Source organism: Pteropus vampyrus, unplaced genomic scaffold (assembly GCF_000151845.1).
Source record: "Pteropus vampyrus isolate Shadow unplaced genomic scaffold, Pvam_2.0 Scaffold285, whole genome shotgun sequence".
Classification (NCBI taxonomy): Eukaryota; Metazoa; Chordata; class Mammalia; order Chiroptera; family Pteropodidae; genus Pteropus; species Pteropus vampyrus.
In genome coordinates this window covers 1982411-1998265 of record NW_011889066.1, presented here as the reverse complement: position 1 = coordinate 1998265, position 15855 = coordinate 1982411, and the positions used below count along the sequence as shown (strand labels likewise).

Sequence of the window (15855 nt, the reverse complement as noted above, 5' to 3'; positions counted from 1 at the left end):
GTGGGGGGAAGGCTTCTGCGAAGGGGTGAACTTTGAGTTCAGATCTGAAGGGAGAGGACCCTTCTACCCACAGCTGGGTATGCGAGAACATTTTGGGGGGATGGAGACAGCAAATGCAAAGGCCCTGAGGCAGACCATGGTTGGAGAGTTCTAGGAACAGAAAGATTAGGCGGGACAGTTAGAATCAAGTCAGGGAAGGAAGGAGAGGATAGGAGTGGGGGTGGGGGTGGGAGGGAGAGGCAGGGAGGGGCAGATTTTGGCCACATGGTGAGACCTCAGTAAATGCCAGCTGTTCTCAGCCACTGAGGGGTATGGGAGCTGTGGGCCTAGAGGCCATCTGGCTCAAGCACTGTGTTACTCCGCAGGTTGGAACCTCCTTTAGCCGAGATCAAGTATTGCAGCAAGCCCTTGTTCTTCTGCCAGGATGTCCAAGGTCCTGTCTACTATGGTCTCCAAGGACATGACTTGCAACAGTAAGTACCAGGTTGGTGTGGGGTCTCTCAGAGAACAAAAATGGTCTTGGAAGTCTGGGACAGTGAGATCTGGACTTAATCAAGGATTCAGGTGATTCTAAATCAGGGGATGAGGCAGAATTCAGTTTTCCCGTTTCTCTAGAAACCCCATGTATTAGTGTCCTAGGGTTGCTAGAATAAAGTGCCGCCACAGACTGGTGACTTGAACAACAGAGATTTATTGTCTCAGGTTTGGGGGCTGGAAGTCCAAGATCAAAATGTTGAGTTCAAGATCAGAGTTGGTTCCTTCTGAGGGCCATGAGGGAGAATCTGTTTCATGCTTCTCTCCTAGCTTTTGGTGGTTTGCTGGCAATTTTTGATATCCCTTGGCTTGTAGACTTATCACCTCAGTCTCTGCCTTCATCTTCATTTGGAGTTCTGCCTATGTGTGTGTGTATTCCAAATATCTCATTCTTATTAAGGACAGGAGTCATATTGAATTAGGTACCCACACTACCCCAGCATGATTTCATCTTAGTTATGCAATGACTCTATTTAAAAAAAAAAAGATCACATTCTGAGGTGTTAGGAGTTAGTTAGGATTTCAAATTTTCAAAAACATTAATTTTGGGGGAACACTGTTCACCCCATAATAGGTGTTGAGAAAGGTACCAGTGGAGGTGGGCCTCTCTGAGCTTTCCTACAGCCATGGCTACTAGACTGAGCCCAGAGAAGGTGCCAGCTGGCCCTAGGCCCTTCTGTGAAATAACCATCTCCCTGCCTTCCCAGAGTCATACACAGGCTTCCTGGCGCTCCCAACTGGAGGGCACAGAAGGAGGCTGCTGAGGTACATCTGAGTCTGCTTGGACTGAGGTGGGCAGACCAGGCAATACCTTCTACTGTGTCATATACTCTCAATCACTTTCAGCTTTTAATTTAAGTTGGTTTTGAATAGGTAAAGTATTCGCAAGGTTCAAAATTCAAAAGCATGTTCAAAGCCCCGCCTTGTGAAAAGCCTAGCCCCACTTGCTCCCAGACACCTAGTGTCTCCTCCTCGGAGGTGGCCAGTGTCACCACCAGTGTCTCTCATATCCTTCTGAGTGTGCTCTGTGCACATACAATCAAGAGTTCCCTTATACTTTTAGTGTTTGGAGCAGAATAGTAATCCCATAGTGCGGCTATATCCTAATTTATTTAACCAGTCCTCTGTTAATGGGTATTTAGCTTGTTTCAAAGCATGTGCTACTGTCAACAGTTGTCCCCACTATCATACTGTGAGCTTACTCGTTCTCTCTCACTCACCATACTCCAGAGGAAATTGAAAAATAAAGAAAGGCTGAAACAGGGTTACCAAAAAAAAAAAAAAAAAAAAAAAAGCTTTGAAGTGTTTACAGATAACAAATTAAACACACACACACAATGCAACATAATTGCACTATCTCAAGAAAGTTGAAGGCTTTCTAAACTATATCGATTCATCCTATAGTATCAGAAGGTGGTGATAGCAGATACCCTGTGACTTTCAAGGTTGGGTGCATTACCTAACTAGGAGGTGACATGCAACAAGAGGCCTCCCTGAGCTGAGTGGCCTGGTCTCAGTTGAGAGTCTGTACATTTGAAAGGAAACCAGGCCAAGCAAGCACTACCAAGCGGACAGACCCAGGACATTGGCAGGCCTGGCTGAGCAGGGAGCCGAGCCAGGCAGCCAAGTAAAGTCCACCTGGGCAGGGGCACAGCAGCCAGGGGCTCGATCCAGGAGGATTGCTGAGCCTGAGGTCTGGGTTCAGCTGCAGGAACTGGGGACAAAGGTGGAAACTAGGAAAACTCTTAGCCCCCCAGGCAGTAAGGGGCTTGGAGACACTGAGCTCCAAGTCTAAGCCAGGTACAGATAGTGCATCTGGACCCCAGTCCTAGCCAGAAGGCTAAGAGCAAGGAAATGGATCTGGGCAAAGACTTAGCTGGAATTTGACTCAGAGGAGTGAGCTCTGGATTTGTTCTTCATTCACAAATATTTATTAAGTGCCAGCTGTATGCAGACATGCGTTCTAGGCACTGGGGATTCAGAGGTGGGTAAAACCAATGGAGTCTCCCCTTATGTGACTGGGATTGCAGTGAGGGAGGCAGGCATTGGAAAACAAAAAACCAGTTTATATTTATATCAGCCCAAAAGTGGTAGAAAGCAAAACAACTGGGAGCATTGAACAGGTGACAGGGTAATTTAAATGGGAGAAGTAGTCAGGGAAGGCCTCTTGGAGGAGGTGACATTTGATATCTGTCACTAACAATGCTAAAAGATGAAAATGAGAGAAGAGCATCTCTTTTGAGATGATTGGAAGGGTTTAAGCAGGGAGAATGCCCAATTTCTTATGACTTTTATGACTAGGGGCACCATTCATTCCCTAGGACACAGGTTTGCCCACAGCTTTCCTCAAGACCTAGGCAAGGCCTTGCCCCTGATACAGAGGATAGAGGACATTTGATAGAGACCTTGGCCTGGCAGAAGAGCCAAGGAAAGCCCAGAGCAGGCCCCGACACTTCCAGTCAAGGATGGTGGGGATGGGGGCTGCAGGACCTGCCCCCAACTCTGTCCCCCACACCCTCCTTGCCCCACCCCAATTCAGAGCCAGTTGAGAGACACCTGTCTTACAGCTAGTCCTTTCATCTTTGGGGCTCCTGACATCCAGGCCTGAACCCAGACTGAGCCTCACTGGGGCAGAGAGTGAACATCGAGTGGTGGTATTTATTTCACAAGAGGCCAGGCTGTGGGTACAGGGGTGGGAGTGGGGAGGAAGTCTCATCCCTGCTTAAGGAGTCTCACTCTCCAGGTGCAGATGCTGAGCAAGCATGTGTGCTGCCCCTCAAGTCCACATTCTACATTCTGGAAGAGTCAAAGAAGGGTGTGGGGTCCAGAGAGACTTCTTAACCATACAGGTGGCCAGGCCTTTCCTCTGTGTGACTGCGGGGGTGGGGAAGGCTGGAGGCAGAAGTTGAATTTGGCAATTTTAAGAATTATGGTTTTAAGTGACTCAAACTTCACCTAGGGAGCTGTAAATTTGGGCCATCCGAAGCCCAATCTAGTGACCAGCCACATGAACTATGTGTCAGGCACTGTGCTAGCCCAGTTATTCAGTCATTTGATTGATGTTTATTGAGCACGTACTGTGTGTCAGGCACTATGTTAGGCTGGGGTTGCAGAGGTCAATGAGAGTTTGCAGGGACAAGCAATATACAGCTCTCCCCTCAGTGCTCACTCCACTCCTGCCACTCTGGCTGCCTGTGTTCCATAGACAGAACAGGCACGCTCCCCTTGGCATCTTGGCACTGCGCCAAGTAGAGACTCGGAAGAGGCTGCTATTGATGGAGGCCTGGAGGTTAGGAAAATAGATGGGATTGTCAGTGTTATCAGCAAATGGATGGAAATTGAAGCTGTGGTAGAGAGAGAGAGAGAGAGAGAGAGAGAGAGAGAGAGAGAGAGAGAGAAAGGGAAAGGAAGGGAAGGGAAGGGAAGGGAAGGGAAGGGAAGGGAAGGGAAGGGAAGGGACGGGACAAGATGGAGGGAGAAGGAGGGAGGGAGAGCGGTGGGGGAGGGAGAGAGAGAGGGACAGAATGGCTTCCGCCAGTTTGAAGAACTCTGATGTGTGGAGGACCCTGTAAAGGAGATGGAGGGAGCAGTTGGACAGACCAGAGGGAAGCCAGAACCCAGGGTAGGAGAAGGAACATGTTGAGGGGCAAGTGACCTTGAAAAGGCCTTAGTAACCTCCAGCAGAGTAAGCAGGAACATCTGGGCAGGGTCACAGACTGGGCAGAAGCCAGAATAGGGCCGGGGCAGGGGGAGGACGAGCTGAAGGGAGACAAGTGGAGATGGTGAGTTTGGCCAGGTCTGAGGGGGTGGCTGTGAATGAGAGAGAGGGACACAGTGGTCAGAAAGGGCCCATGCAGCTGGGAAAGAGTCATTACCACACCCCCAGCAGGACACTGGAGGTCCTTGCAAGTGGGGTAATTTGAGGAACTGTTATATGCCTATTGATAATGTTAACCTAAAAATAAAGGAGACTTTCAAAGTGAGAGGCAACTAGCATTTATTGAGATCAATAAGAATAGCTATTCAGGATACACTGATTCAGGCGGAAACCGTAATAGTGTTCCAATTAGGAGACAAAGGCAATGGGTATATATGAGAAAGGGAAAGGGAACAATCACATTAATAGAAGGAAGGCATTTCTACTGGTGTAGATAGCATAACACGGTGATGTTAATTCTCAATAATGTTTTTTATTTTCAGTCCAGTAGTCCTCAGTCTGGTAGTCATAATATCTGCTTTCTTGCTATCATTGCAAACAGTTTTTAGGGGCACAATGTTGCTTAGGTCTAGTCCGAAAGTTATTTTGCTCTGTTTTTAACATTCCACAGATTTGAGGCATGACATGCAAGACAATTCCTTTGACATGGCAGCTCCTTGCTCTATTTTAAAGTAGTTCTGTCTATTACTTTATTTGACAATAACCAATGTTATGACTAGTCAGCTGTTGTGATTCTTCTGATTGCAGGACTCCCTTCAGCAATAACCATCAAGAAACTTTGGGGGAAAAAAAGGTTTATTACTTATAGGACCTGAAACTTACACAGCACACCTGGGGCCACACAGCAAAGTAACAATTAGAGAGAAAAAAAACTTGCTAGCAGGCAGGCAGGCAGGCATGCATGGGCCTGGGGTTCTACTTTTATTGGGGTTGAGGGTGGGAGCCTAGGGTTCTAAGAGCTCTCTTTATTAGTGAATTTAAAACAAGAGTAGGAATTTAAACCTAGAGAAGGGATAACAAACAAGTAGCCCACATGGTCAGTTGTTGAAATCAACCAAGACCTCTTAAACAGGAACATTGGTGGGGAAGGTGGCTTGGCTGTTTATCTAGTGGTGTTGCTGGCAATGTGTTTATTTGAGATACAGCTGTCTTTAAAGAGGATGCCGCTTTGAAATGGATGCCTCAGCAATAAAATCTTAAGTCAGGACCTTGCATTACAAAAAAGAAAAAATCTGTCAGGGCTTATGCTACAGGAGGCCACTAGGAAGGGTCTATTTAGGGGTCCGGAAGCATTGAAAGGCCATGTGATGCTGGTAACTGCCAGAGCCTTGCCCACCCCGGGTCTGAGGGCAAAGGAGAGACTAGTTCCCCAACCCAAAAGGCTTGCCCATATGAAGAGGCTGACTCCACAGGGAGCAGTCAAGCTTCAGGGGATGGAGGCAGCCACCACAGTACCTGTTGGGAGGGAGCTGGGTTCTTATACCCTGACCCTTCTCTCCTTTTCATGCATCTCCTGCTTCACCCTGGCAGAAAGAGGATAAGGGACCCATGCCTACACTGAGCCCAGCACAAGGCAGGGGAGGGGGATAGGATTGTGTGATACTTAGCGTGAGTGCATGTATTTGGCAACAGATCAGAGAATTTCATGTTAAGAATCAGTCAATAAAACCAGAATTAGAACTTGGACTCTAGTGCAAATTCAAATGAAAGTCTCCAAAAAACATTAGATTTTCTCTCTCTCTCTCTCTCTCTCTCTCTTTCCCCTCCCCCTTACTCTTGCTCTTTCTCTTTTCCAGTTACAGTTAATTAGATTCTGTTGGACAAGGTTAAATCTCAGTAAATTGGTATTGCTTCCGTATACTCTAGCACCAAGCTTAAGATGGGACACAGAGCTAGTGCTCAAGGAGTTCTCAGACTTTACTGTGTGTTTAAAATACCTCAGAAGCTGGTGGGGATGTAGACTCTGACTCAGTAGGTTTGGGTGGCCTGGAACTCTGCGTTTCTAACCAATTCCAGGAGATGTCACTGCTGCATTAAGAGCCTTTGAGGATCTGGAGGACCTACCTGGGCATATTTCTAGCCTGGAGAGAAAGAGAAGCAGCTCTGAAGAGCTTGAGGGCCCAGAGACAGCGGGGAAAGTCTGTGGCATGTCCTGGTACAAAGGTTGAAACCCAAATCCTCTGCTGAGATGGTGGCAGGGGGTCAAGGAAGACAGACAAGTCCTCACTGAGGTTGATGTCCAAAGCTAGGGAGAGGACAAGTGGGCTGGAGAAGTGGGAGACAGGAGGGCGCTGGCAACAGGGAAGTAAGTGTTAAGTCCCAAAGTGAAAGAGAAGGAGGGCTGAGAATGGGGTCCCACTGCAGTGGCCTGCCCCTCTTGCAGCTGGAAGCTATAGCCCGAGGAGTGCAGAGAAAGTGGCTCTGGGGAGAGATGGCTTATGGTGGGGAGGAGCAGGTCAGCGAGAGACCTAAGGGCAGCTTGCTCAGAGAACTGGCAGCTCTTCTCTGTAAGCAGCAGAACCCACGCTGTACTGTATTGGAGATTTAAAAGGTATGAGTATATTTTGATGCCTGGAGCTCACACCAGAACTCCCACTGCCCAGGGTGTGTGTATATTTTATCACTTTTTATGAGGATGTTTTGCACCCAGCTCATCTTTTCCTATTCTCTTGGAGAATTATTCTAAAAGTAGGCTTATGTTTCTAAAACTTTTTAATTAAAGAAATTTAATTTTGTTAAAGTACTGGAATAAAACAGAGGATTTATTTTATTTTATTTATTTAAATTAGTTTCAAGTATACAGTACATTGATTAGACATCTATATAGTTCATAAAATGATCCCCCAATTGCTCCCTCCTTCCTCTGGCCCTCCACCTAGCCATTATATTAATGCTAACTGCATTCCTTCTGCCGTGCTCCCCCTTTCCTCTCAGGAACTATATCAACTACTATATCAACTATATCAACTACTAATTTGTACTTCTTTAACCATTCACCCCATTCTCCCAGCCCCCAATCCCCCTCCCCTCTGTTCGTTGCCAAATTGTCCACTATATTTGTGAATCTGTTTTTGATTAGTTTGTAAACAGAAGAATTTTAAAAATGTATTTAACCTCTAGATTTGGTATACCGTTCTAAGTCAGACACAAAACTCCGAAGCATTTCACTAAGCAAACATTAAAATGTCCTGTCAGGAAAAGATATGATAAACAGTCCAAAGTTAATTGACAGAACATCTGAAGGAAGAATATTTTCAGCAGCTTTGACAAGCAAATGAGCCAGTATCCTTTAATAGATAAAGGATCTCAAGAATCATTTAAAAACTACAACATCCCAACAGAAAAAAAGGGCAAAGGATACTAATAGAAAGAGAGAAGCAAATGGATAATTAACATCTTAAAAAACAACACAATCTCATACATAATTGAGAAATGCAAATCAAAACCGAGATGCCATTTTTCAGACTGACAAAGTCCCAGGTGTGTGGGAAACAGTCTAGCTCAGCTTGGTAACAGAGAGTAGCCATTGCAGAAGTTTGCAAACACCCTCAGGGTCCACCAGGAGACCTGGCTGAGTAGTGATGAGCCTTGTGCATGAGCAGATGTATTTTTTTAAACTTTTAAAAAATTGTGGTAAAATACACAAAACAAAATTTACACATTTTTAGTTTTAAGCATTTAAAGCATTTTCACTTGTCCAATTCAATGGCATTAAGTACATTCACACTGTTATGAAACCATCACTACTATCCGTCTCCAGAACTGACTTCATCTTGCAAAATTGAAACTCTGTACCCATTAAACACTAACTCTCCCCATTCCACTCCCCGCAAGCCCCTGGCACCCACCATTCTACTTCCTCTCTCTATGAATTTGACTCTTCTAGGGACCTCATATAAGTAGAATCATACAGTATTTGCCCTTTTGTGACTTCTTTCACTTAGTATGATGTACTCAAAGTTTATCTGTTTTAGCAACTAAGCAGATGCATTTTAAGTGAAAAAGAGAGAGAGATCTAAATGTGTGTATGCATAAAATACCTCTGAGTAGATAGACAAAAATCTGTTTGGTCATGAGGGCTTCAGGTAAGGATTTATCATCATGTCAACACGTCGAGCCTGCATTGTTAGAAAATTTGCTACATATGTGCATTGTTTTTTTAATTAAGAAACAATTAAATTTTATTAGAGTTTTGGCTTGTTTGTTTTCGGCTTTGGTCTATTTAAATCATAATGGTGTCTTTTGATTTTTATAATATGGTTAATTAAAATTTAATACCTGAAAATTTAACCATATAGTCACTAAGAAAGATAGAAAATAGTAAAGATTCAGCAACCTGTGCCCAAGTTCTCCACAGGCCTCATGGCTCCTTACTACTACTTTTTCTTAACCATTATATATGCTGCTTGGCCCTGAAGGCATTTGACTGACCTTCCTGCCAGTCCCACAGGACTCCTCTCTTACTCAGTCTTCTCATACCTCGTCACCCATCTAGTCAGGGCCTGGCCCTTGGTATCATATCCCCTATACCTCCCAGGCCCTCACTTCTCCTTTATCATCCCAGGTCACCCTCCCCAACGCTGGTCCAAGAGCTGCCCACCAAAACACACCTCCACACTCTCTGGCAACCCCCACCCCATCTGCCCTCTGAGCTGGCTACTCTCCTGGGCTGGCATAGACTGAAAACTCCAAGCTACAAAAATTGGGGTGAGTGGAAGTGTGGGGCCTTCCCTGTGGGTATCAGTTGAAGAGAGAACAACAAAGAAATGGGATTCTCTAAGTCTTCTGGTGCAACTTTGACAGAAGCACTGGGCAGCTCAAGCAAAAGCGCTGGCAGGGTGAAAGACAGAGGCTTAGTGCCCATGACCTCTCTGTATAATGGTCTTGTGCTGCTAGGAATAAATTGAAAGGTATGAAAAGGAAGGCACAAAAAACCTTCCATGTGCCAGACACATGTGCTAAGAACTTTTGTGGCCATTTTATTGCACAATTCTTACAACTTCCCAGCAAGGCCAGCATGATTAACAGAGATATGGAAACTGAGGCTCAGAGAAGCCAAGTGACTTGTCAAGGCCACTCACTAGGCAAGTGAGGGCACTGGGGCTGGAGCCCTAGTATGTCTGAGTCTCTCCATGGCCTTATGTTGTATTCATAGATATCACAAAATAAGTCATTTACTTTCACTTTTGTGTCTCCCCAGAGAACACCCTGGAAAACACAGACAATGGTCCTTTTTCAATCACTGAAGAAAAAAAGAAACATGGGAAAAAAGGCAAAGGTATCTCTGGAGCTGGGAGCTGAAGTCCCAGGTGGTGGGAGGCACACTTTCTCCCTCAGGCCCAGACACCTTCAGACCTAGTCTTTCGTGTGAAGGGCAGTGGGAAATGCTTCTGTTTCCATTTAGGAAATGGGTTACTGAGTGTTCCCTGTTGGTCTAGTGGTTAGGAAATGGGTTACTGAGACTTGAAATAACAGGAATATAAACAAAGTGGGATTTTTTCCCTCCAGTAATGGGAAACATGGGAAGTAATGCAGGGCCCCATGAGGCTCTACCAATAACAGTTCTACAAAGCTCCCCCTTTCCTGAGACCAACTATATCAACTACTAATTTGTACTTCTTTAACCCTTCACCCCATTCTCCCAGCCCCCAATCCCCCTCCCCTCTGTTCGTTGCCAAATTGTCCACTATATTTGTGAATCTGTTTTTGATTAGTTTGTAAACAGAAGAATTTTAAAAATGTATTTAACCTCCAGATTTGGTATACCGTTCTAAGTCAGACACAAAACTCCGAAGCATTTCACTAAGCAAACATTAAAATGTCCTGTCAGGAAAAGATATGATAAACAGTCCAAAGTTAATTGACAGAACATCTGAAGGAAGAATATTTTCAGCAGCTTTGACAAGCAAATGAGCCAGTATCCTTTAATAGATAAAGGATCTCAAGAATCATTTAAAAACTACAACATCCCAACAGAAAAAAAGGGCAAAGGATACTAATAGAAAGAGAGAAGCAAATGGATAATTAACATCTTAAAAAACAACACAATCTCATACATAATTGAGAAATGCAAATCAAAACCGAGATGCCATTTTTCAGACTGACAAAGTCCCAGGTGTGTGGGAAACAGTCCAGCTCAGCTTGGTAACAGAGAGTAGCCATTGCAGAAGTTTGCAAACACCCTCAGGGTCCACCAGGAGACCTGGCTGAGTAGCGATGAGCCTTGTGCATGAGCAGATGTATTTTTTTAAACTTTTAAAAAATTGTGGTAAAATACACAAAACAAAATTTACACATTTTTAGTTTTAAGCATTTAAAGCATTTTCACTTGTCCAATTCAATGGCATTAAGTACATTCACACTGTTATGAAACCATCACTACTATCCGTCTCCAGAACTGACTTCATCTTGCAAAATTGAAACTCTGTACCCATTAAACACTAACTCTCCCCATTCCACTCCCCGCAAGCCCCTGGCACCCACCATTCTACTTCCTCTCTCTATGAATTTGACTCTTCTAGGGACCTCATATAAGTAGAATCATACAGTATTTGCCCTTTTGTGACTTCTTTCACTTAGTATGATGTACTCAAAGTTTATCTGTTTTAGCAACTAAGCAGATGCATTTTAAGTGAAAAAGAGAGAGAGATCTAAATGTGTGTATGCATAAAATACCTCTGAGTAGATAGACAAAAATCTGTTTGGTCATGAGGGCTTCAGGTAAGGATTTATCATCATGTCAACACGTCGAGCCTGCATTGTTAGAAAATTTGCTACATATGTGCATTGTTTTTTTAATTAAGAAACAATTAAATTTTATTAGAGTTTTGGCTTGTTTGTTTTCGGCTTTGGTCTATTTAAATCATAATGGTGTCTTTTGATTTTTATAATATGGTTAATTAAAATTTAATACCTGAAAATTTAACCATATAGTCACTAAGAAAGATAGAAAATAGTAAAGATTCAGCAACCTGTGCCCAAGTTCTCCACAGGCCTCATGGCTCCTTACTACTACTTTTTCTTAACCATTATATATGCTGCTTGGCCCTGAAGGCATTTGACTGACCTTCCTGCCAGTCCCACAGGACTCCTCTCTTACTCAGTCTTCTCATACCTCGTCACCCATCTAGTCAGGGCCTGGCCCTTGGTATCATATCCCCTATACCTCCCAGGCCCTCACTTCTCCTTTATCATCCCAGGTCACCCTCCCCAACGCTGGTCCAAGAGCTGCCCACCAAAACACACCTCCACACTCTCTGGCAACCCCCACCCCATCTGCCCTCTGAGCTGGCTACTCTCCTGGGCTGGCATAGACTGAAAACTCCAAGCTACAAAAATTGGGGTGAGTGGAAGTGTGGGGCCTTCCCTGTGGGTATCAGTTGAAGAGAGAACAACAAAGAAATGGGATTCTCTAAGTCTTCTGGTGCAACTTTGACAGAAGCACTGGGCAGCTCAAGCAAAAGCGCTGGCAGGGTGAAAGACAGAGGCTTAGTGCCCATGACCTCTCTGTATAATGGTCTTGTGCTGCTAGGAATAAATTGAAAGGTATGAAAAGGAAGGCACAAAAAACCTTCCATGTGCCAGACACATGTGCTAAGAACTTTTGTGGCCATTTTATTGCACAATTCTTACAACTTCCCAGCAAGGCCAGCATGATTAACAGAGATATGGAAACTGAGGCTCAGAGAAGCCAAGTGACTTGTCAAGCCCACTCACTAGGCAAGTGAGGGCACTGGGGCTGGAGCCCTAGTATGTCTGAGTCTCTCCATGGCCTCATGTTGTATTCATAGATATCACAAAATAAGTCATTTACTTTCACTTTTGTGTCTCCCCAGAGAACACCCTGGAAAACACAGACAATGGTCCTTTTTCAATCACTGAAGAAAAAAAGAAACATGGGAAAAAAGGCAAAGGTATCTCTGGAGCTGGGAGCTGAAGTCCCAGGTGGTGGGAGGCACACTTTCTCCCTCAGGCCCAGACACCTTCAGACCTAGTCTTTCGTGTGAAGGGCAGTGGGAAATGCTTCTGTTTCCATTTAGGAAATGGGTTACTGAGTGTTCCCTGTTGGTCTAGTGGTTAGGAAATGGGTTACTGAGACTTGAAATAACAGGAATATAAACAAAGTGGGATTTTTTCCCTCCAGTAATGGGAAACATGGGAAGTAATGCAGGGCCCCATGAGGCTCTACCAATAACAGTTCTACAAAATCATCCAGGAGACCAGGTCCCAATTCTTTCTCCTATACCATCTTTATCTATAGGGCTTTCAACCACAAGGTTGTCACATGGTCACAAAACGGCTGCTGTAGCTCCAGTCATCACATCTCATTTCAGACAGGGAGAAAGACTATAGAGAAGAGCAAAACTGCCCACCTGCCAACTCAGTCCTCCCTGGGAAAAGGTCCTCCCTAGAAGCCCCACCCAATAATTTCTGATTACATTCTATTTGTCACGGGGCCATCAGTATCTGCAAGGGGGTCTGAGAAGTGTAGCTTTTCAGCTAGGCACATGGCTGCCACTTGTTAGGAAGAAGAGTAGGCAGCTAGCTGTGTGTACCTCATCCTCTGAGCCCCTGTTCTGTTGCTCCATACCCTGGCTTCTCAGACTCCCTCCTGGTTCCTGCACTGCCCCCACCCACCCCCAGGATCCCTGGGCTTATGGGCCAGTCTGATCCTACTGCAGAAGTGTGCAGATGTGAGCATGTTCCCTAAGCCTGTCCTTCAGAGGCTGAGCTCCTACCCCTCAGCTCACCCCAGCCTCCCATTTCCTCTTTCTTTTAATTACAAAAATCTGAACCTGCCCAGTAGAGAGAGTAAGTCCAGCAAACCACATGAACTCACATGCCAATCACCAGATTGGACAGTAGACAAGATTTTTCCACATTTGTTTCATCTATTCTTTCTCTGTCTCTTTTTTTTTTTCAGTCTTTGCCAAAATATTTTAAAGTAAAATCCAGATGTGCCATTTCATCCCTACATACCTCAATGTGCATTTTTTCAAAAATAGGGACATTTTCTTATAAGCTCACAATGAAGTTAGCCAGACCACAGAAATGTCTTCCTATAGAAAATTCATTCTAATCAGGATTCAAATGAGGTCGGAACATCTTCAGTCTCTTTTAATCTAGCATGGCCACTCCCCTATGTCCTTTCATCTTCTGTGCCTTTAGTTGTTGAGAAATGGTGTTAATTATCCTGTAGAATGTCTTCTGTGATATATCTTCTTCCTAGTGCTGTCATTGAAACTGTTTCTCTGTTCCCCATGTCTCCTTTAATTGGACATTAGATGCTTGATAGGATACATGTTCCATGTTTTTCACAGACTACTTCCTAGGTGGGCTGTGTGCCTCCTACCACCTTTCATAAAAAGCCCACTCATCTAGCTGCCTCACTGTTGGCCGTGCTGTGATCAGTGGGTTCAAGTGGTGGCCATCACAGATCTCCACCAGCTAGTCACCCAGTACTTTCTTCTACCCATGGATGCTTGTGCTGAACTGCTCATTACACTAAGGGTGAAGGGTCTGGATGTTGGATTTGTTTTGTTTCTTCACTGAGGTATAATTCATATACAGTAAAATGCAGAAATCTCAAGTATATGGTTTGATAAGTTTTGACAAATGTATACAACTTCATACCCTCCACCTATTCACCATCTGCCCTTTCCCCTAAAGATGGCCAATGTTCTACTATCATAGAATCATTTATCCGTTCTCAAACTTCACATAAATGGAATCGCTCTGTGCTCTTTTGGTTCTGGCTTTCTTCATTCAGTATCATGTCTGTGAGACACATGTAGCAGAAGTCCCTTCTTTGTTGTTGCTCTGTGTATTCTATTGTGCACATATGCCAGCAATGTATTATTTTTTTCTAGAGCTGATGAACATTTAGATTCTTACTGGTTTATAGCTATTACAAATAATACTGCTATGAATATTCTTACACATGCTTTTTGGGGACATAAGCACACACTTCTCTTGAGTGTATACAAAGAAATGGAATTGCTGGTCATATGTTTAACTTTAGTAGATAAAGCTGGACAATTTTCCAGGGAAATTGTACCAATTCACAGTCCCACTAACAGTTGTGAGTTCCAATTGCTCCACATTCTTTTCAACATTTGACACGTTGTTGATTCTTTTAATACTACCTAGTCATTAGGATATGTGTTAGTATCTCATGTTCCCTCGTGACCAACCTGATTATGGGCCATTGATGATTCTGTATTGCGAAGTGCCTGTTTTTCTTTACTGCCCACTTTTCTATGGGGTTGTCTTTCATCTTATTTTAATGATTTCTAGGAGCTCTTTATATATTCTGGATATAAGACATTTGCTAGTTCTAAGCATTGCAGATACCTTCCTCTACTGTGTGAATTGCCTCTCTTGGTGGTAACTTTTAATGAACAAGAGTTCCAAATTTTAATGCAGTTCATTTTAACAATCCTTTCCTTACGGTTAGTGCTTTCTGCGTCCTCTTTTAAAATTCTTTGCTGATCCCCAAGTTCATGAAGATCTCTGTTTATTGTATCTTCTATAAGTTTTATTTCAATTTCGCAGTAAGATCTTCTAATTGATCTAATTGTAACCATTTTGTTTGTAGATTCTTTGGATTTTTTTGCTATACAATCATGTCACCTTGAATGACATTATTTTCTCTTCTTTTCCAATCCTATACCTTTATTTCTTTTTCTAACCTTGCTGCAACATTGACTAGAAGTGCAAAGATAGGTATCCATGTCTTGTTCCTTGATCGAGAAAACATTCAAAATTTCACCTAGAGCTTTCTTGTACATACCTGTATTTATCTCCTTTTGTGGCTGTAACAAATTACCACAACTTCAGTGGCTTAAAACAACATAAATATATTATCCTACAGCTTTGGAGGTCAGAAGTCTGAAATGAATGTTACAGGATAGGTGTGTTCTAGGACTATGTTCCTTCTGGACACTCTGAGGGAGAATCCTTTTCTTGCCTTTTCCAACTTATAGAAGCTGACTGCATTCCTTGGCTGGTGGCCCTTTCCTCTATTTCCAAAGCTAGCAGCCTAGGTAGCATCTTCCATTCTTCATGACCTCTGTTTCTGTTGTCATACCTCTTCCTCCTCCTGTTTCTGACCCTCATGCTCCCTTCTTATAATGACCTTTATGATTATATCAAGTGCCCCATCTGGGTAATCCCAGATCCCCATATCTAAGTCTTTAACTTAATCGCATCTGTAAAGTCCCCTTTGCCAATAAGGGAACAAAGTCACAGGTTTGGGGATTAGGGTGTGGACATTTATGAGGGCCATTTCTCAGCCCACCCTACTTCCCTTTATCAGACTGGGGAAGTCCCCTCTATTCCTAGATTGCTAAGACTTTTATTCAAAATAAGTTTTAAATTTTATGAAATACTTTTACTGCATCTGTTGAAATGATCATATAATTTTCTCTCTCATTTTGTTATAGTGTATGTTACATTGATTGGTTTATACATGTTAAACTAACTTTGCATTTCTGGGATGATTTGCTTCAAATGATTGCCATAAAAATGGGCTCATCTTCACATTAACACATCGGTTTTCTTCACATTGATGCTAAACATACCCTACTCACTTTACTGCAAAT

General features: G+C 43.6%; 1 protein-coding gene across 1 annotated transcript in view; it reads left to right on the top strand.

The window, feature by feature from the left end:
• The window catches only part of CFAP100 (cilia and flagella associated protein 100), a 49271-nt gene that overhangs the window by 1719 nt on the left and 31697 nt on the right, over positions 1-15855 (top strand). Inside the window, 1 exon segment of the mRNA XM_023520905.1 lies at positions 12088-12165. Within this exon segment, the coding sequence (XP_023376673.1) occupies positions 12088-12165 (78 nt within the window).